The following is an 18,373-nucleotide window of genomic DNA, read 5'->3' as shown; positions in this document are numbered from 1 at the left end:
ATCTCTTCATGGGTTTTAAAAAGTTTCTTGAGCATCCCTGGAAACCTGTGCCTATTTGTAATCCTCAGCCTCCCACAGTGCTGGGATTACAGACATGAGCCACCATTCCCGGCCCTAAAAAAACAACTTTTAAATCACAGTTTTTAAACATAAAATTTCTGAACTACAGTATGTCTGGATGATAAGCTTATAAGGGATGTGTATGCTCCTCTTTTTACTTTTTTGAGTTTTCTCCAAATTCCTAAATGAATATATGCATAAAGAAAACCATTATTAAACCATATAGGCCAGGCGTAGTGGCTCACGCCTGTAATCCCAGCACTTTGGGAGGCTGACGTGGAGGACCATTTGAACCTAGGAGTTCAAGACCAGCCTGGGCAAAAGGGCGAAACACTGTGTCTAAAAAACATACAAAAACTGGCAAGCATGGTGGCATGTGCCTGTAGTCCCAGCTACTCAGGAGACTGAGGTGGGAGGATCACTTCAGACTAAGAGGTTAAAGCTGCAGTGAGCCATGATCCTGCCACTGCACTCTAGCCTGGGCAATAGAGTGAGACCCTGTCTTTAAAAAAAAAAAAACATGGGCCAGGCACAGTGGCTCACATCTGTAATCCTAGCACTTTGGGAGACCGAGGCAGGCGGATCACGAGTTCAGGAGTTTGAGACCAAACCAATATGGTGAAACCCTGTCTCTACTAAAAATACAAACAAACAAACAAACAAAAAATTAGCTGGGTGTGGTGGCGTGCACCCGTAGTCCCAGCTACTCAGGAGGCTGAGGAAGAAGAATCGCTTGAACCCAGAGGTGGAGGTTGCAGTGAGCCAAGATTGCACCACTGCACTCCAGCCTGGGCAACAGAGCAAGACTCCATCTTAAAAAAAAACCACACACACACACACACACACACACACACACACACACAAAACCAACACACACATACATATAAACGCATGAACACATATTTCTTTAAGAGGAAGACTATCTGATATAACATACCCTTAAACATTCACAGATTTGGCAACTATTTTAACTATTTGAAAAGCCTGAATGACCCTGAAATGTACTTCAGTTCAATATTTTGCAGCAGCATGAGTGTGAATTTCACCTCAGAGCTCACATGTGGAAGCGAATCATATGGCCGGTAAAGAGTCTATTAGCAACCAGGCATGGTGGCTTACGCCTGTCATCCCAGCACTTTGGGAGGCCGAGGCAGGCAGATCGCTTGAGGTCAGGAGTCCAAGACCAGCCTGGCCAACATGATGAACCCCATCTCTACTAAGTACAAAAATTAGCTGGGCGTGGTGGCACGTGCCTGCAATCCCAGCTACTCAGGAGGCTGAGACAGCAGAATCGCTTAAACCTGGAGGTTGCAGTGAGCCAAGATCGTGCCACTGCACTCTAGCCTGCATGACAGAGCAACACTCCATCTCAAAAACATAAATAAATAAAAGAATCTACTAGCTAGTAAATAAAAGAATCTACTAGCTATCCAGTGTTCACATTTCAGTAAGGATCTGAGGAAGCTGCTTAATGTTTCATTTGTACTTTACCGCATTTCCTAAAAGAAAAAATATATACTTATATAAATATTAAAATAATATATAAGTATATATGCTTATAATATATTCATATATATATATATGCGTACCAGTTTCTGAAACTCTTAAGATTCTCAAAGATTTCAGGGCATATATTTCACAACTGTCAGTCTTCCACATGATATAAACTGTTAAAATAGCATCTCTATGGAAAGCAGAAAATAAAGCTAGTTTGTTGAAGTTATTAGATCAACTTTATATACTATATAAATTTAATTTAGCAAAGCAGTAGTTTGGAATTATACATTAAGTTAATATGCATTTTTTTACTCTCCCCCAAGTAGGTATTATAAAGGTGATACACACTGGTTAAAACAAATGAAAAAATAATTCAGTTCCATTTCCCTCCTGAATCTCACTTCCCTGAGATAATCACTGTGAACAGCACAGTGTATGCTGTTTAAGAATTTTAGCACCCATATGTTTTTTATCTTACACAAATGGAATTATTCCACACACATACTTCCATGGACAGTTTTTTACTACACAATATTTTGTAGCTATGTTTCTATGGCGTAGTTATTGGTCAACTTTATCTTTCTTAATTGTCACATAATACAATTTATTAAACCAGTGCCCTACTGGTGAACATTTAAATTGTTTGATTTTTTTAATAACAAAGAGTGTTTCAATTAAAATCTTTTACACATATTATTGTCCACCCTTGTAAGTGAAATTAGTATGTCTAAGGAAATGCTTATTAAAAATGGTGATCACTACCCTCCAAAAACAATCATGCCAATTTATACTTCTAACACCAACACGAGTGTCCTCTTCCACTGACATCCATCTTTATCCTTTTCATCAATCTTGTTTTACATTTTCTTGAATATGAGGATTAACACTTTTTAGATGTTATAATGATCATTTATATCTTACTCATGTACTCTGCCTAAGTCACCTTTTTCATATACGTCCAAATATTTGTCTCAAGTTTATCATCTCTTTTCCACTTTGTCTATGGTCTTTTACCATTGCTCAATTAAATTTATGAAGCATTTCCCATTATAGGTTCTGGCTTAGAAAGATTTCCCCTATGACAAGATCATAAAGATGCTTTCCTACAGTGTCCTGTGGTTTTATGTTTCATATTTAAATACTGAAACCTCAAATTAGGGAAAGGATATGAGGCAGGGAGGAAATCAGTGTTTTCCCAAATTAATTTTCATTAACACTAACACCATTTATTGCCTAATTTCTTATTCGTCCCACTGATTTGACATTCTTTGGCATATTGTAAATTTCCATAAATATTTTACATTAGCACCTGCTCTATATTCGTAGTTCTAGGACATTTCCTATCCCATTGCTATGTTTCTACCTTACTTTCATTTTAAAAACTTCTTTAACTCCTCTTGAGAATTTCTACTTACAGAGGAATTTTTTAATAAATTAGAATAGATGTAGGGAGTAATTTGGGAGAAAATGGACATTTCTGCAATATTGGGTCTTCCCATCCAAGAATATGATGTGGCTCTTTTTATTCAGGCTTTATCTGTCCTTTTATAATGTTTTACTAAAGTACTGCATATTCCTTATTAAATTTATTAAGTACTTTTGAGTTTTTATTGCTACTGTGAATAGATTATTCTGCTATGTACAGAAAATCAGCTGCCTTTTTGCCTAAACTTTTTAGCTCCATGTTTAGAACATATTTATCAAAGTATTACTTGTGTTTGATTTTTTTTAAATTGAGGGCTTCTAGAAAAGCAGGTGTCCTCCTGCCCAGTCTCAACTCTCCATGACAATAGTTAATATTTCTTGTAATTTTCCAACTGATTCTCCTGAAATATTCTAGGTATATAATCAGTCTGTCTGCAAATGTTAATAATTTGGTCATTCTTCTTCTATAATTTATTCTTATTTCTTTTCCTAGTTTATTGCCTTGTTTTTCCAAAAGACGTCTGAGCAGTATTTCAGTAGGTCTCTTGGCTTATTTCCGGCCTTAATGGAAAATCATCAGTGCTTCACCATTAACTGTGATGATCACTGATAGCTGTTAATAATTGTCATCAAGTTAACATTTCTATTCCTAATAAAAGTTTTTTCTTCTCTTTGTTTTTGAGACAGAGTCTCACTGTGTTGTCGAGGCTGGAGTGCAGTGGCACGATCTCGGCTCTCTGCAACCTCTGCCTCCCGGGTTCAAGCCATTATTCTGCCTCGGCCTCCCGAGGAGCTGGGACTACAGGCACATGCCACCATACGTGGCTAATTTTTGTATTTTTAGTAGAGATGGGGTTTCTCCACATTGGTCAGGGCTGGTCTCGAACTCCTAGCCTCAAGTGATCCACCCGCCTTGGCCTCCCAAAGTGCTGGGACTACACTGCGCCCACCCCTTTATTCTCCTTTTAATCAGTAATGGATTTGGGATTTTATCGGTATCTTATTTGGACATTTTTGGTTTTTTTTTTTTGGAGACGGGGTCTCACTCTCTCACCCAGGCCTAAAGCACAGGAGCAGTGAAGGCTCAATGCAGCCTCCAACTCCTGGGCTCAAGTGATCCTCCTTGCCTAAGCCTCTCAAGAAGCTGGGATTATAGGCATATACCACCATGCCCAATTAATTTTTCTTATTTAGAGACAGAGTCTCACTCTGTCACCAGGCTGGAGTGCGGTGGCACAATCTCGGCTCACTGCAAGCTCTGACTCCGTGGTTCAAGCTATTCTGCTGCGTCAGCCTCCTGAATGAGTAGCTGGGATTACAGGCACTTGCCACCACGTCCAGCTAATTTTTGTATTTTTAGTAGAGACAGGGTTTCACCATGTTGGCCAGGATGGTCTCAATCTCCTGACCTCGTGATCAGCCTGCCTCGGCCTCCGAAAGTGTGGGGATTACAGGCGTGAGCCACCATGCCTGGCCTTCTTATTTTTGTTTGGTACAGACAGGGTCTCACTATGTTGCCCAGGCTGGTCTCAAACTCCTGGGATCAAGCAATGCTCCCATCTTAGCCTTCCAAAGTGCTGGGATTACAGGCATAAGCCACTATGCCCAGGCATTTGGCCTATTAGAGCATTTTCATTTGTTTTCACCTAATTATATTTCTAGTATTAAATCAGTCCTATTTGATCTCTGTATATTATTGTTTTAGTACACTACTGAGTTGTATTTGCTAACACTTTATTTAGAATTTTTCGATCTATAATATAAGTGAGATCAAGCTATATTTTCTTTTTCATGGTATCTTTGTCAGGTTTCAGAACTGGGGTTATTTAATGCCTTTTGCAATATGCATATTTTTAGTTAACTTCAAGTTATTTAAGTTATTTAAGATGGGTCTTTCTCACCATGACTTTTGCTTTTTAAAGGAAAACTAAGCTTAACAATTACAAATCCAAAAAGTACACAAGTAGTTCTTGTCAAGTGGACTCAAAACATGTAGAAGACTTACTAGGTAATCACAAGTCTCCATTTCCAGTAAATAAAGAAAGGTCTATGAGTTAAGTGAAGTCCATGACATTCTGGATGTCCAAGAGAAGTGCCCTTAATTGATAAGGGTGGTCAACAAAAACACAATGAGGAGGTACCAGATCCTGTCATGGACTTTTTAAAGCCAACAGTAAGCTCTTAAATAAAAATCAAGCCTGAGGATTCAAACAAAAGCCAGCTGATATTACAGGAAACGCTTTTCCGGCCAAACCCTAAACTACTTAGGATGGTCTGGGCCCCCTGAAGCTAACACCAATCACATCAGAGTTCAAGGATTCTGTGCCAAGGACAATACTCCCTGGGATGCAAGGCGGATGCCACTTGCCACTTTTGTTGTTTGGAGAATAATCGGCCATCTATAAGCTGTGTCATGCACTCTCCTCCTGGATGGGCTCAAGAATTGAGACTCTGCTTGGTATTCAAGTATTCTGGGATAAGTCGTAACTGAAATGTTACGAAAGTCAGTAAGAACCACATATAGAACCACCTCAGAATGAGGGAAACAACACAGAAGGAAGGAAGGAAAGAAGCCTAAACAAACTAGTGTCTCTGAGTCTTCTAGCCAAAGATCATCTGGATTTACTAAGTTTTGTTAAATATCAGAAAGTACTGTTCAGGCTGGGTGCGGTGGCTCATGCCTGTAATCCCAGCACTTTAGGAAGCCAAGGTGGGCGAACCACTTGAGGTTAGGAGTTGAAGACCAGCCTAGCCAACATGGCAAAACCTCGTCTCTACTAAAAATACAAAAATTAGCCAGGCGTGGTGGCATGCACCTGTAGTCCCAGCTACTCAGGAGGCTGAGCCAGGAGAATCGTTTGAACGTGGGAGGTGGAGCTTGCAGTGAGCCAAGATCGCACCACTGCACTCCAGCCTGGGCGACAGAGCAAGACTCAGTCTCAAAAAAAAAAAACCACAAAAAAACAAAAAGTATTGTTCAGATATATATCCATGTATATATAGTGAGGAACAGTTTTTAAACTAATGTGATTAGTACTATTCTTACTGAAGAGTTTATAAAATGATATAGTTTGAGGCTAATTCCTTTAATTCTCACTGACTTCCACTGTAAATAACCAAGTATTTATGATTAAGTTAGCTTGTATTCACATGCCCTAGATATAAAGAGAAAATGTGTGATATTTGACAATATCAAGCATACTGTGAATTTTCTTAATCTCAAATAGGCCAAAAACAGTTTTGGAGCCACATACTATAGCCATATATTTTGCAGAGAAGTGGAGTGGGGCTTTTTCTTCTGTATTCCTGTTAAGGAGACAACACTGGTCGTGTAGGTAAGGAACAAACTAAGAGCATCCACAAAATGTTTCATATACGGAGTTGTTCCGGTTCCTTACTGGAGTGTAGTCTAGTCATCCCACGTATCATCTGATGGATTTCTAGAAACTACCTGAGCAACAGTGCTACAAGTGTCTGAGACCTCTGCTGCTTCTAACAAGCCAAATGCCTCACATTACACAGAATGCCAGTAACGCAGAGAAGCCTAGCCCTTCTCCAACAGAAAGTTTTATTTCCACTAGGATAATGTGATTCTAGAGTAGTGCTGTCTAACGCAGGAGCCCCCTACTAGCCCCTGTGGTTTCTGAGCACGTGTGGTTCAAGTGTGATTAAGCAACAGAATTTTAAATTTTAATTAATTTAATAGCTACATGACTCATGGTTATCATATTGGACAGTGCAGTTTTGCAATAAAAAAACCATCATGACAATACTCCCTAAAATAGAGAAAAGAGAATTACTTTTAGTGAACATACAAGTCAGAGTAGAAACTGTTAGCTTCAGTGTAGAGTTTCTGATAAAATACAGACTCGGCCCTCTTTTGTCTATCCTAGCTGCTGCTTTATATAACTAGCAAGAACAATTAGCCATTTTAATTGTGACCTGTGTGTACACTTATGGTCTACGATAAAATTTTAAGTAAGGTCTTCTGCCTTGATTACAGTAGCTAGTACTCATCAAGGAAAAAATATGTTCAAATCTCCCTAAATAAATGTGAATTTTAACAGTCTTAAAAGCAGGGCCTCAGGCTTAAGCAGCAGTTATATCATCCAGAGATTTCTCAAACTATTTGACAACAATACATAATACCGTAATTTATAAGACTCTGCTGAGTATTTTCTTCCTATAGATGCTAGTGGGATAACCACAGAATAACTTCTGTTTCATCTGGTCAGAAAAACTTCTGCTACAGACCTTCTATTTTAAAGTCAGTATTAAAAAGAAGAAAAAAAATGCGAAATATTTTATGCTTCACACAATATCTTATGGCAGACATTCTTATTCAGTAACATTTTGGAGGGTAGGAAAAGACATTCAAGTTTGACTTTTAAGTTATAACACAGATTTATTAAGGATATTAACCACATAGCACATATAGATGAAGCTTATCAATCTATTCCATTATTTAAAGAAAAAATATTTTAGAACATTCAAGTATATTTACCTCGTAATGAACAAACTGGTCCATTTTCTTGATTCTTAGAGCGCTTACTTCTGAACTGACTTGGAATATCTAATGAAAGGTCTTAAAAGGAGAGATAAGTAAATAAAGAGCTGTTAAAGGCATATATGTCTACTCAAAAATAATTTCACAAACTGATGTATTTCTAGATTTCTCTTTACACTTATTTTTTGAAGGAAACATTAAAATTATTTTAATAAAATATTATATAGCCACATGCCACATAACTTACCTAGGAATGGATCAAACTTTCTAGATTCTGTCCCACATATGAGGCAGTTAACCTCATTTTGGAGAATGCCTCCGAATATAGCCGTGACAACAGTAGATGCTCCATTTCTAAACAAAATCACCATATAGGAAAATATCTCAGTAAGAAGCCATCTCTTTGACACTTAAAAAACTACAAATATTTGTTAAAGCCCTACAGATGACTCCCTTTGAGGGAATATTTAAATCATTTATTTCTAAGTTAAAAAATAATATAAAAATTTCAAAACCATAGACACATACTAAATAAAAGGTTTAAGCCACTGACCTCCCCCAATGCCTTCATCCAATCCCACTACTTTCCCCAAGAGTAACTAACACTGGCCATTTGCTATCATAACAGATCACATGCATGAGTCTGCACAGGGCGACATGACTCCTTCCATTCCCTCCCCAGGTTAGGCCTCAGAAGGAAGAAACTGCCTTGTATTGGAATCTTTGCAAGGCCTTTCATATTTCACAGGGAACTCTCACAATTACTTGACTTTGAACATCCTTGATCTGAGATAGTTTTAGAGTTTTTATACAGCCATCTGTCAGATTTGGGGAAAAGGAAGTAAAGGAATTTAATACAGATTTAGTAATTACTGCTGTAAGCAGGACTTCACAATTGAAAGTGCTGGATATTACTGTCAAAAACACTTTTTAAAAAGCTCAATACTGCAAATAATTTCCTTGTGGAGATGAAGAATGTGTTTTAAGAACAATTTTCAAAACCATCTGCCCTAATGTTACTTAACCTTTTCATGCCTCTGCTCCATCAAATATAAAACAGGAATACAGAAGAGCACCCACCACAGAGGCCCAGTGTGGAGACGAGAGAGTTGTGTATGTGAAGTGCTTTTAGAAGAGTACTTACCAAAAATAAAGCACTTAAAGTGTTTGCCACTATTTTATTCGTATGAAGTCAGATTACACCTGCTTCTTGCTTTTATGTTTTTCCCTGAGTGTGTATCTTAAACAGGTACCTCATTCTTCCTGACAGCTACATGGTGTGTCAGAGTATGGACATACAACGGAAGCAAGAACCACCGAGGAAGTGTACCAGTGAGACCTGGAGTAGCAGGCACTTATTATAGCACTTACTACATGCAGGCTCCATTCCAAGCACATTCTTTCCATCTATTCAATCAATTAATCTTCACAAAACATCAGAAAGGTAGCTACTGTTAGCCCCATGTTGTAGATGAGGACGCTGAGGTTAAGTTGGCCCAAGGTCATACAGCTGGCCTGGCCTGAATATCTGCTCTAACACGGCTCTTTCTCTTAATTTAACCAATATAGTATTAGTGGGTATTGAGGTAGTTTCAATTGTTTGCTATCATTAATAGTACGACATGTCTATTAGCCTTCGTGCACTTATGGAGTTACTTGAGCCAATACACACTCTTTTTTGCTAACAGCAATATAATGTGGTTTCTGTCACTTGAATCAATTACTCCTAAAACACTGAACTGTATTTTCTAGGCCACTTTAAGTTAAACCTACTGCAATGATGACAAAACCTACTCAAACAATTCTATTTGAAAAGTCTGATTCCTTTTCTAGGAAAAGGCTTCATTCTTTTACTGGCAAAATAAATAGGCTGTAACTTTATTATTACTTTTTAAAGTATTGTTTGTAAGACATACTGTCTTAATAAGTTTTTTGTTTTTTGTTTTTTTTTTTAAGATGGCACTGGGGAAGAAGCATTGGGAGCTGTAGGATCTAGTGGCCATTTCAGGTTTAGGTTTAATATCTGTGTCACTAAAAAAGTACATAGCAAAAAAAAAAAAAAAAAAAAAAAAATCCTGCTGAAAATGAAGGGACTCTAACTGACCCTTTCATGCTGATGTTCACTTACAAGGTTGCCTTTAATTAAAATGGAAACTGCTTCATTAAGAATTACATTTAGACTCAATGTAGTTCTTCCTTATAATCACTTCCTCTGAGAAATGGATACTAATCAAGTTTTTAGCTGCCTGACCTGTTTGACATTAAGTTTCATACATACCATGACTTAATATTCAAAATCAGTTTCATTTAGTATAACCACAAATGTTTAAATATTGAATACTTGGATAGGCTCTTATAATTCTAGGGTCCTTTAACTGGCACGAATGATTTTCTATGTACTATAAAAATCACATCTGCCACTTACTTCTTCCATGCCACCATTCTCACCTTCACCTTCAGTAGGGGTAGGTGTGTGTGTGCACAAGTCAACAAAGACATTACACAAGAGAACCTTTTTCTAGTTGTAGCAAATATTCTTAGATCCTGAAATGGCTTCTCCAATGCACTGAACGAAATCTGAATTTTTAATATTTGATAATGTTTGGTTTCTGTCCCTAACTCAGTAATGAAACTTGCAATTCCTAATCTTTAAAATGTCATGAAAAGGGATAGATTAATACTGAAAACTCATGAGGCACTAAAAGAACATTCTATGAGTATTACACAGTGTGATTCCACAGGGTGCCCCAGGCATCATGTAAAATCATAAAGACATATACCCTCTCTCACCTCACACAGCCTATCCATGATAGAGCCCATTTCAATATCCTTTGTGGATGAATATGCCATGATAAAATACAAAGCAATTTTTCATTTAATACTCTTTAATTTGGTGCTAGCAGGTAGAACAATTCTCCCAGATCACAGGTCCTTCCCTTTCTATATTGTATTCTAATTGGAATCACAGCTACTAGGACCTAGAGGGACAATCATTTTGAGAAGTATGGCAATTCACATTGGTTGCCCTTTTCCAACACTGCTTGGTTAGCTATCAGCCTGCTTTGCCATTAAAAAGAAGTAGTCCTACTACATCCGATTCATGGGCTGCCAGGCAATACTACAATGACACCTACATGTTACTTACTCTTTTCTTTCTTTTTGGGGGGAGTTTGTCTTCTTGTAAATCTCTCCCATGTAGCTCAATAGTGGTGAAACTTTTCAAAACATCTGAACAAAGGAGGCTACAACTGACCAAAATCCAGGCTAAAATAACAGTAAATCTTCCCTTCTTCAAGCAAAATAAGTGTTCTGATCTCAGTGTATGTTTGTGGGCTACTAGTACATGGGAAAGCAATCCAAAAAACTTTGTTTTATTCATATTGAGAAGCAAGAAAAACTTCTGAGAACTTACAAATGCCTCGACTTCATTAAAGAACAGATAAACTTTAGGAAAGTTCAAGTCCACAATGAAGCTTTAGGAAAGTTCACATTCGAAATGTTTTAAGCTTTTGTTTTTAGTGAACAAATATTATTTTTGTATATGAAAATTAAGTCTCCTGCCCATCATTCAATATATTTGAAGGAAATCTTTTAAATGCTAAACTGTACAAATATTGTGCAAATATTTTCTATTTTTTCAAGATTTAAAATAATCTATACCAAGTAATCACAGTCAGAACTAAATCAGGATGCAAATACAAGATGCCTCTGGTCTGGAAGCAAGAGGCATGTGCTAGTTCACTGGGTCACAAAGTTCAAGAGCACGAAAAGTTCCAGCAAATGTCTAGGAAACCCCTCCATCTTCTGTTATAAATCCAACACACAGTTAACACCAACAGAAATGTCTGAGGCCTTCCTAAAATCAGAAGGAAACTAAATCTTACATGCAACACTTGTTACTTGCAGATAGAGTAGAATTCTCCTGCAGAATTGCTGAGCGGGAAACACCATTGAAACCGCCCTGGAGTTCCAAGTGTAGGTGGTCCAAAAGGTAGCGCATGAATTCATGGGCGTCTTGCTGTTGATAGCCCCTAAAGCAAACAGAAACGGTCACTTATAAGGCTGGGGGGAAGGGCTCTGTGTGCCCAGTCACACCAGCAAGAGGCCAAGGCGTGGGAAAGGACGGCAGCCCCATGCTCACAAGCACAGCGAGGTTTCCTCACCTTCACGCCCGCAAGCTCTACAGGTAACAGAATTTCTCTTCAAGAATGAATTCTGCTTAAAGATAGGTTTGAAAACCAAAAAATATTAGAGCTAATTGGACTTGCAATGATCTCCTCACTTCAGAGGTGAGGAAATTGTGGAGGTGGGGGGGCGGTATGTGACTTCCCCAAAGTCCTACAGCAAGAGAGTAACAGAGATGGGACTACACCTGTGTTTCCTGGTGGACTCTGACTCTTCTCCCTGCCCACATAACCTCTCTAGAAGATGCTCCAATGTCACAGCTTCATCTCTTACCCTCACTAGAAAATCAGGTGTGAACCACTACTATAAGAAAGGAGAATTTAAAATTATTAATGACTCCTTAGATTGAAAGATACTAATTTTTAAACACTGGCTGAAAGGAAGAAAAACTTCACTGAAAGAGTTAAAGATGTCTAACCTTCTCTACCTGCATCCTAACTTCTGACTTAAGACATCTTTTAAATAAATAAATACTTTTAAAAAATGCATTGGCTCACATACAGTTATGCTCTATCCTAAAACTTGAATTTATATAACAACATATTCTTAGGTTACTTCTTACAGTATAGTCAGACAGGAAACTATATGAAATTCTTATACGAATACAGATCAATGACAGAACAGGAATGAAGGCAGACAAAATGAAACTGGTACAGGTGGAAGGTCTGGGAAGTTACTTGGATAAAATAAAGCAAGCATTGTTATATAAAGTACTTTTATAAAACTAAAATAAAAAAGACTTCCGTCTACATTTTGCCAGCATGGAAGGTTCTCTTTAATCTAAATCATTAAGTTTTTCTGGCCTGGTCTTAAGATTCAAAACTCCCGCTACTCTTCCAGGCAGTGGTTCCACAAACAAAATTTCTTCCAACCAGAGTTTCTGTCAATATATATTCTCCCCCTTTCCTGGAAATTCTAAATTATGAAAACAATCTCCCTAATAAATGGAACTGTGGAACTTAAAGTCAGAAGTTACTCTGGCATTTCACTATAGTTTTTTCTAAACTATCTGGCAACTAAATTTCAATATATATGTTCAAGTACTTCTTCTAAGGCTCATCAATAAAAATGTTACTTTGCACCTGCTTGAGTGTGAAAAGCAGACGTTCCAAATAAAGAAAGTAACATCTCAGAATACAGACACATAAAAGGACTCATGTGATCCCACCACATACTTAACTGTGACGTGCCTGCACGTTACTGACTATTCTGTGTCTTGGCAGTGCCAGTATATAATCTGTATATATTGTATGTAGAAACAGACATACATATGTATCATCTAAAATACCTAAGATACATTAGAATTTTAGGTTCTGCTCATATTTAAAATATCCTTGACATTAAAAAAAGAATTATAAAGTTGTTGTTTTGGCCAAAATATCTGCAAATAAGTTAAATGTATTCCTACTCGGTATTTGGCAGCAATCATGACTGAATTTCCTCAAAACAAAAACACCAGAAAACAAAATGACAAAAATGAACACAAATGAACTTGTGTTTACAAACACACACACTAATACAAAAGCAAAATTCTTGGCTACAAGAATGAAAATGGTTTAGATATAAAATATCAACAGCATAGTATTTTAAAATATTTTTACAAATATCCCAAAAAGACTATTGTCAAATAAAACTTTAAAGTATCACACGTGGCCAGGCATGGTGGGTCACGACCGTAATCCCAGCACTTTGGGAGGCCAAGGTAGGTGGATCACGAGGTCAGGAGTTCGAGACCAGCCTGGCCGACATAGTGAAACCCCATCTCTATTAAAAATACAAAAACATTAGCTAGGCATGGTGGCACGTGCCTGTAATCCCAGCTACTTGGGAGGCTAAGGCAGGAGAATCACTTGAACCCAGGAGGCAGAGGTTGCAGTAAGCCCACATCATGCCACTGACTCCAGTCTGGGCTACAAAGAGGGACTCAAAACAAACAGCATCACATGCAAAGATCTATTTTTTGTCTACAAAAATCCTTTACATTGTCTATAAACCTGAGAAAAGCAAGCAAACATAAGAATTATGTTTCAATGCTTATGCATCATTTTAAAACAGTAATTATAACAATAACTGATTAAAAAAATAAAGTTCCATCTTGGGAAGTCAAGGCAAATATATTAAATCAGACTGTACAAAAAGACCTGATTTGAATCATCAAGAAGAGTTTCCTGAAGAGTGTTAGCTTTAACCGGGACCCTAGACAAAGAGATAGGGACCACAAGCAAATGCTGTGGGCAGAAGCACGTGACACAGACAGCAAAGCAGCAAGACAGAGCTGTGTTAAGAAAAGCAAGGAGTGACAAAGTCAAGCAAAAAAGACTATCAAAATTACAGAAGCACATTTGCTTGAGCCTAGCACTTTCTCTCTTAGATACCTGCACGTGTATGTAAAAGACTACTCACTGTAGCACTGTTTAGAACAGCAAAGACTAGAAACAGTCCATAGAGCCACTGGGAGGGACTTGGACACAAATGATGATAGAACTAGAAAATGGTCTGAGGAAGCTGTTTGTATACTAGTATGAATCATCTTAAAGGAGGGAAAAACATGATACATCACCAATTACGTTAAAAATTCCATAAACACACACACACACACACACACACACACACTTGCCTGGATATGTACACACAATATCTGAAAGGATACAGAAAACTCTAGTAACTATGGTTGCTTCCAGAAAACAGAATGAATGGCTAGAGAACAGAATAAAACATTCACTGCATATTCTTTTGTTACCTTTTGAATTCTGAACCACATATGTTTTTGCCTATTTAAAAAAATACACTTTAAAGTATTTTTATGAAAAGCAAAAGGATAGAAAGAGCTGAATATACTGAGAAATCAAAAGAAGTGTGGTAAGTACACATGTATATTGGAAAAGGTCAAAACTTCAAGAAAATTTTCCCTGCTAGGTAACTGGCTTTTAGTTTCAGTGGGGAAAAAAGAATAGGCTTAATGATTTCTCTTTCCAAAGCTGCTGATTACATTGAGGGTGTGTGTTTTGGGGGTGTGTGTATGTATATACATTTGTGTATTTAATAGATGAAAGTTGTTTCTACTTCTACATGCATGTTTGTATTTCAGAGTCCTCATATTTCATCCCAAAGGGATCAAGTTCGCTAGACACTGTCATGTGTTAACCAAGGAAAATGGGCTTTTTAAACCTAAAAAACATTCCTTTGGGATTATAAATAAACATAAATCAAGATTCATGCACTTACACACAGGCATGCTATAAGAATCTGACCTGCATACCTCGTAGAGTAAGAGCTGTAAAAAGCAAGCCCCACCTCCCTGCCTCACACCTGGGCATTGTGCAGTGACCCTGCACTAAAGCTTTATCCATGTTATAATCTCAAGATCCAGATCTGACCAAGAGAAAAATTGTTCTTTGATTATATAAAAATGGGGAACAATCTCAATTATTGCAGAACTAAGAGCAAGCCCAGCTAAGAGTACAAAAGCACCCTATTCTCATCAGCCATTAAAGAAATTTAAGAGTTCATGATATCTGAAATCTTCCCCAGACACTCCACATGCTAAATTCCTCAGCCTGGTTTCCTTATTCCTTCATCAGTAGGAATATTCCAATATGAAAATTAAACAGCTAAAAACTAAATCATGCTCACAGTTGGGCTACAGAAGCTAGAAAGGACAGAGATGTGGAAAGATGTACAGGAAAAGCAGATTTCTACTGTATAAAATATGATAATGTTTCTAAGCTTTCAAGAATGAAGGATCTTGGTCACCATGGGGATCAAGAAAACAGTATCAAATTAGTTAATGGGCCTTGTTCAAGGTATGTGGGCAAATCACTGTCAATACATCTATTATTTGCCAACTCCACAAACACCTGGACTCTTAATTTTGGTCATTACCCTACTAGACGCATAAGCTTAAACAAATTGCTTCTCCTTTCTGTCTCAGTTTTGTCTCCTCTAAAATGGGGGCAATATTTCCTACCTTGACTGGAATTGTGTTCTTGCTTGTTTTTTAATGAAGACCAGATATAAAATACCCAGTGGGTGGCACACAGCAGGCATTCAATAAATGGAAACTATTATTATGTAATAATAAAACACAAAGACTAAACCTCTATCAAGAGTCTACCAGGTGATTATGTTAGAATTTTTTTTTTATTAGGTCCAGACTTGACTAGTGGTAACTTAACTGTCATTCCTACCTTTCATACTTAGAGTCAAGACATTCTCAAATTCTTATGTCTTTCCTGAGAGGAGATCTAAATGGTATGATACATAAAAGGAGTTTCTTTCAAAACAAAGACTACGGTTAACTCGAGTTACTCACGTCAGATCCTTAAGGCTAGACTCTTTAGCAAGGCAACAATTTAAAGTCCTTTGACGTTAATTACCTTTTAAATATATCTCTATATTAACAATACATCTTTTTAGGCAATAGAGCAAGAAAGATCGCTAAGTTTACTACAGCATGGTGTTTTTTTGTTTTGTTTTGTTTTTTAAAAAGGAGAAGGGATGTACATTAGGTGCCAAAATTGTAACTAGTAAGAACCATGACTTGCTTCAGAAGGGTTAAACGGGCAGAAGGTGGCCAAGGCTGCTGTCAAACACCTGCAGTGCCTCAAAGCTGCCATCATCTGAATCCCTACAGGGATGACAGGCCTACGAGAAGAGGCAGGAGACTCCTCTAATAGCTAGGTGTACAGCAGAGGTGTATTTTGCTCAAGCGAGGCGAGACAGAAAGCATGGGCACCACAGCAGCTCTCTGGCCACACCGGGATGTGGCACAGCCGCCTTCTAGAGAGTGTGTCCCAGGCCCTTGACAACAGCCTTCCCAGAGTTTCCAAACTCAGTTCCAAACAGTTCATATAATACCATGCACTTCTACTGATCATACTAATTTTTTTAGCTGGAGTAACAAGACAGTGTGTGATTGTAATTATTCTATGTTGTGAAAGGATTAAGGAAATTTTGTCCAGTATCTTTTCCTAGTGCACATAAGTTATTTATAAGGGCTTTATGTTTATAGCAACAAAATACCCCACCTCTTGTTAAAGACATTTCTACAGTCTATTATTTAAATAAACACATTTGTTTAGTCAGATGTATTCGATTTCTACTCTTCTTCTTAAAAAGAAAAAACACCAAACTAGCGTTAAGTATTTAGAATATTTAGAATACAACCACTTCATTAGGAATTATTTCAGGAACAGTATAGACACTAATATTAATGTTTTAAAATACCTTTCTTTAAATAATACTTACCTAAAGTTTGGCATAATCTTCCAAACAACATAAAATAAGGACTCTGGGCTAAATGCAGTCTGGCTGCCTTGCCATAAAGCACAGAGTGTCTTTCTAAACTCTTCTACCAAAGACCTGCAAAAGAGGAAAGGACAGTGCCCTCAGCTTAGTGAGAGGCTACAATTCCAACACAGCATCCACTCGTCTAAAACGCATAACACATACAAAATGAACACTTAAAAAGGATTTGGTCTTTTCTGAAGAAAGTCTGAAAGATAAATAAGAGCATCTCAAAAACCCACATAAATAGCAGTAATTCTGACAAAGCTAATTTGTAACCATATGGTTAACTCTAAGTGTGCCAATGCACCACCGTATTTCTACACTCTGAGTTAAACCATGCAAGCAAACAATACAGCACTGGGTGAGTTATAGGCCAAATTACTTAAGAATGTACGTTTTCAAAATGCAAAACAAGCATTCAGCTCTCTTTCTCCCCCTCCTGCCTTGTCCTTCTTGCCACTCACTAGCACCCTCAGACTCCAGCCTGTGTCACAAACCTTCACCACTCGGCTCTCCACCAGTGACCCTCAACTCCAAAAGTCAGATTTTCTCATGACTATTTTTACGTAAACTTCTCCAGTTTCCAGCAGGAATTTTCTGCTGGAGATCCTGTCACTTTCACCTCTATGTGCACTGACCTGCTCCAGCATCTACTGCTCTCTGTACACCCTCCTATCACCCAATATCCACACTCTTCTTCTCGCATAGGAATAGAACTCTCATTTTTTTCCTGGGCATATAAACTCTCAAAATAAAAAATTGAGTGTGTCCAAATTCTGGGAAATGTCTTAAAAAGAAGAGTAGTCCTATATTAATCCTTTCCTTCTTCCTGCTAGGAATGGGGATGGAGTTGGGGAGCCCCAGCACCATGGTGGACTATGTGGATGGATAGGGCCTCTGGAGGTTGGTGGAACAGAAAGCCAGGAGGAGCCGGATGGCTTTGTCAAACTACCCTGGACAGACAGCCTCTGACTTTTATGTGAGGAAACAAACCATGGATGTTTAAGTCACTTAACTCTGGTTTTCTACACCTGTGGCTAAACTGATCCAACTCAACTTCAACTTCCATAGCTGTCAATATAAGCACCATATTTTTGGATACTTGATTGATATCCCAGAGAATCTCAGTATCTTCTTTCTCAACCCTCACGATCACGTAGGACCCTGGAATACAAATCATGTTTTTGACTTCCTAATACTTGAACCCTCTTCCTATGTTTGAGAATCCCCACTTTAAGAGTTTGCCTCCCACTTCTAAAGCTAAACAGCCAGACACTTGCCTTCGCAGGCTCCCTTGCAGTCAGAGCACAGGTACATAGCCTGTGACACAAAGAAGTGACACATAGTGACATAAAGAAGAAGGGACGGCACCAAATCCTCTCTGGTAGCAGTGGGGACAAAGAGCACCAT

General features: G+C 38.0%; 2 protein-coding genes across 8 annotated transcripts in view; both read right to left on the bottom strand.

Moving 5' to 3' along the window:
- USP3 (ubiquitin specific peptidase 3) overlaps positions 1-18,373 on the bottom strand; it is an 85,488-nt gene that overhangs the window by 9,492 nt on the left and 57,623 nt on the right. For all 7 annotated transcript variants that reach the window (XM_050795960.1, XM_050795963.1, XM_050795961.1 and 4 more), the window contains 4 exons: positions 16,922-17,035; positions 11,374-11,520; positions 7,737-7,843; positions 7,487-7,567 (listed from right to left, as the gene is read on the bottom strand). In XM_050795960.1, coding sequence (XP_050651917.1) covers positions 7,487-7,567; positions 7,737-7,843; positions 11,374-11,520; positions 16,922-17,035 — 449 coding nt within the window. The remainder of the gene's footprint in view (positions 1-7,486; positions 7,568-7,736; positions 7,844-11,373; positions 11,521-16,921; positions 17,036-18,373) is intronic.
- The window catches only part of SNX1 (sorting nexin 1), a 631,233-nt gene that overhangs the window by 565,289 nt on the left and 47,571 nt on the right, over positions 1-18,373 (bottom strand). The gene's annotated exons all lie outside the window — the stretch shown is intronic.

Source organism: Macaca thibetana, chromosome 7 (assembly GCF_024542745.1).
Source record: "Macaca thibetana thibetana isolate TM-01 chromosome 7, ASM2454274v1, whole genome shotgun sequence".
In the NCBI taxonomy this organism is placed as follows: Eukaryota; Metazoa; Chordata; class Mammalia; order Primates; family Cercopithecidae; genus Macaca; species Macaca thibetana.
Note: the sequence above shows the minus strand (reverse complement) of the source record. Positions and strands in the feature narration are given on the sequence as shown.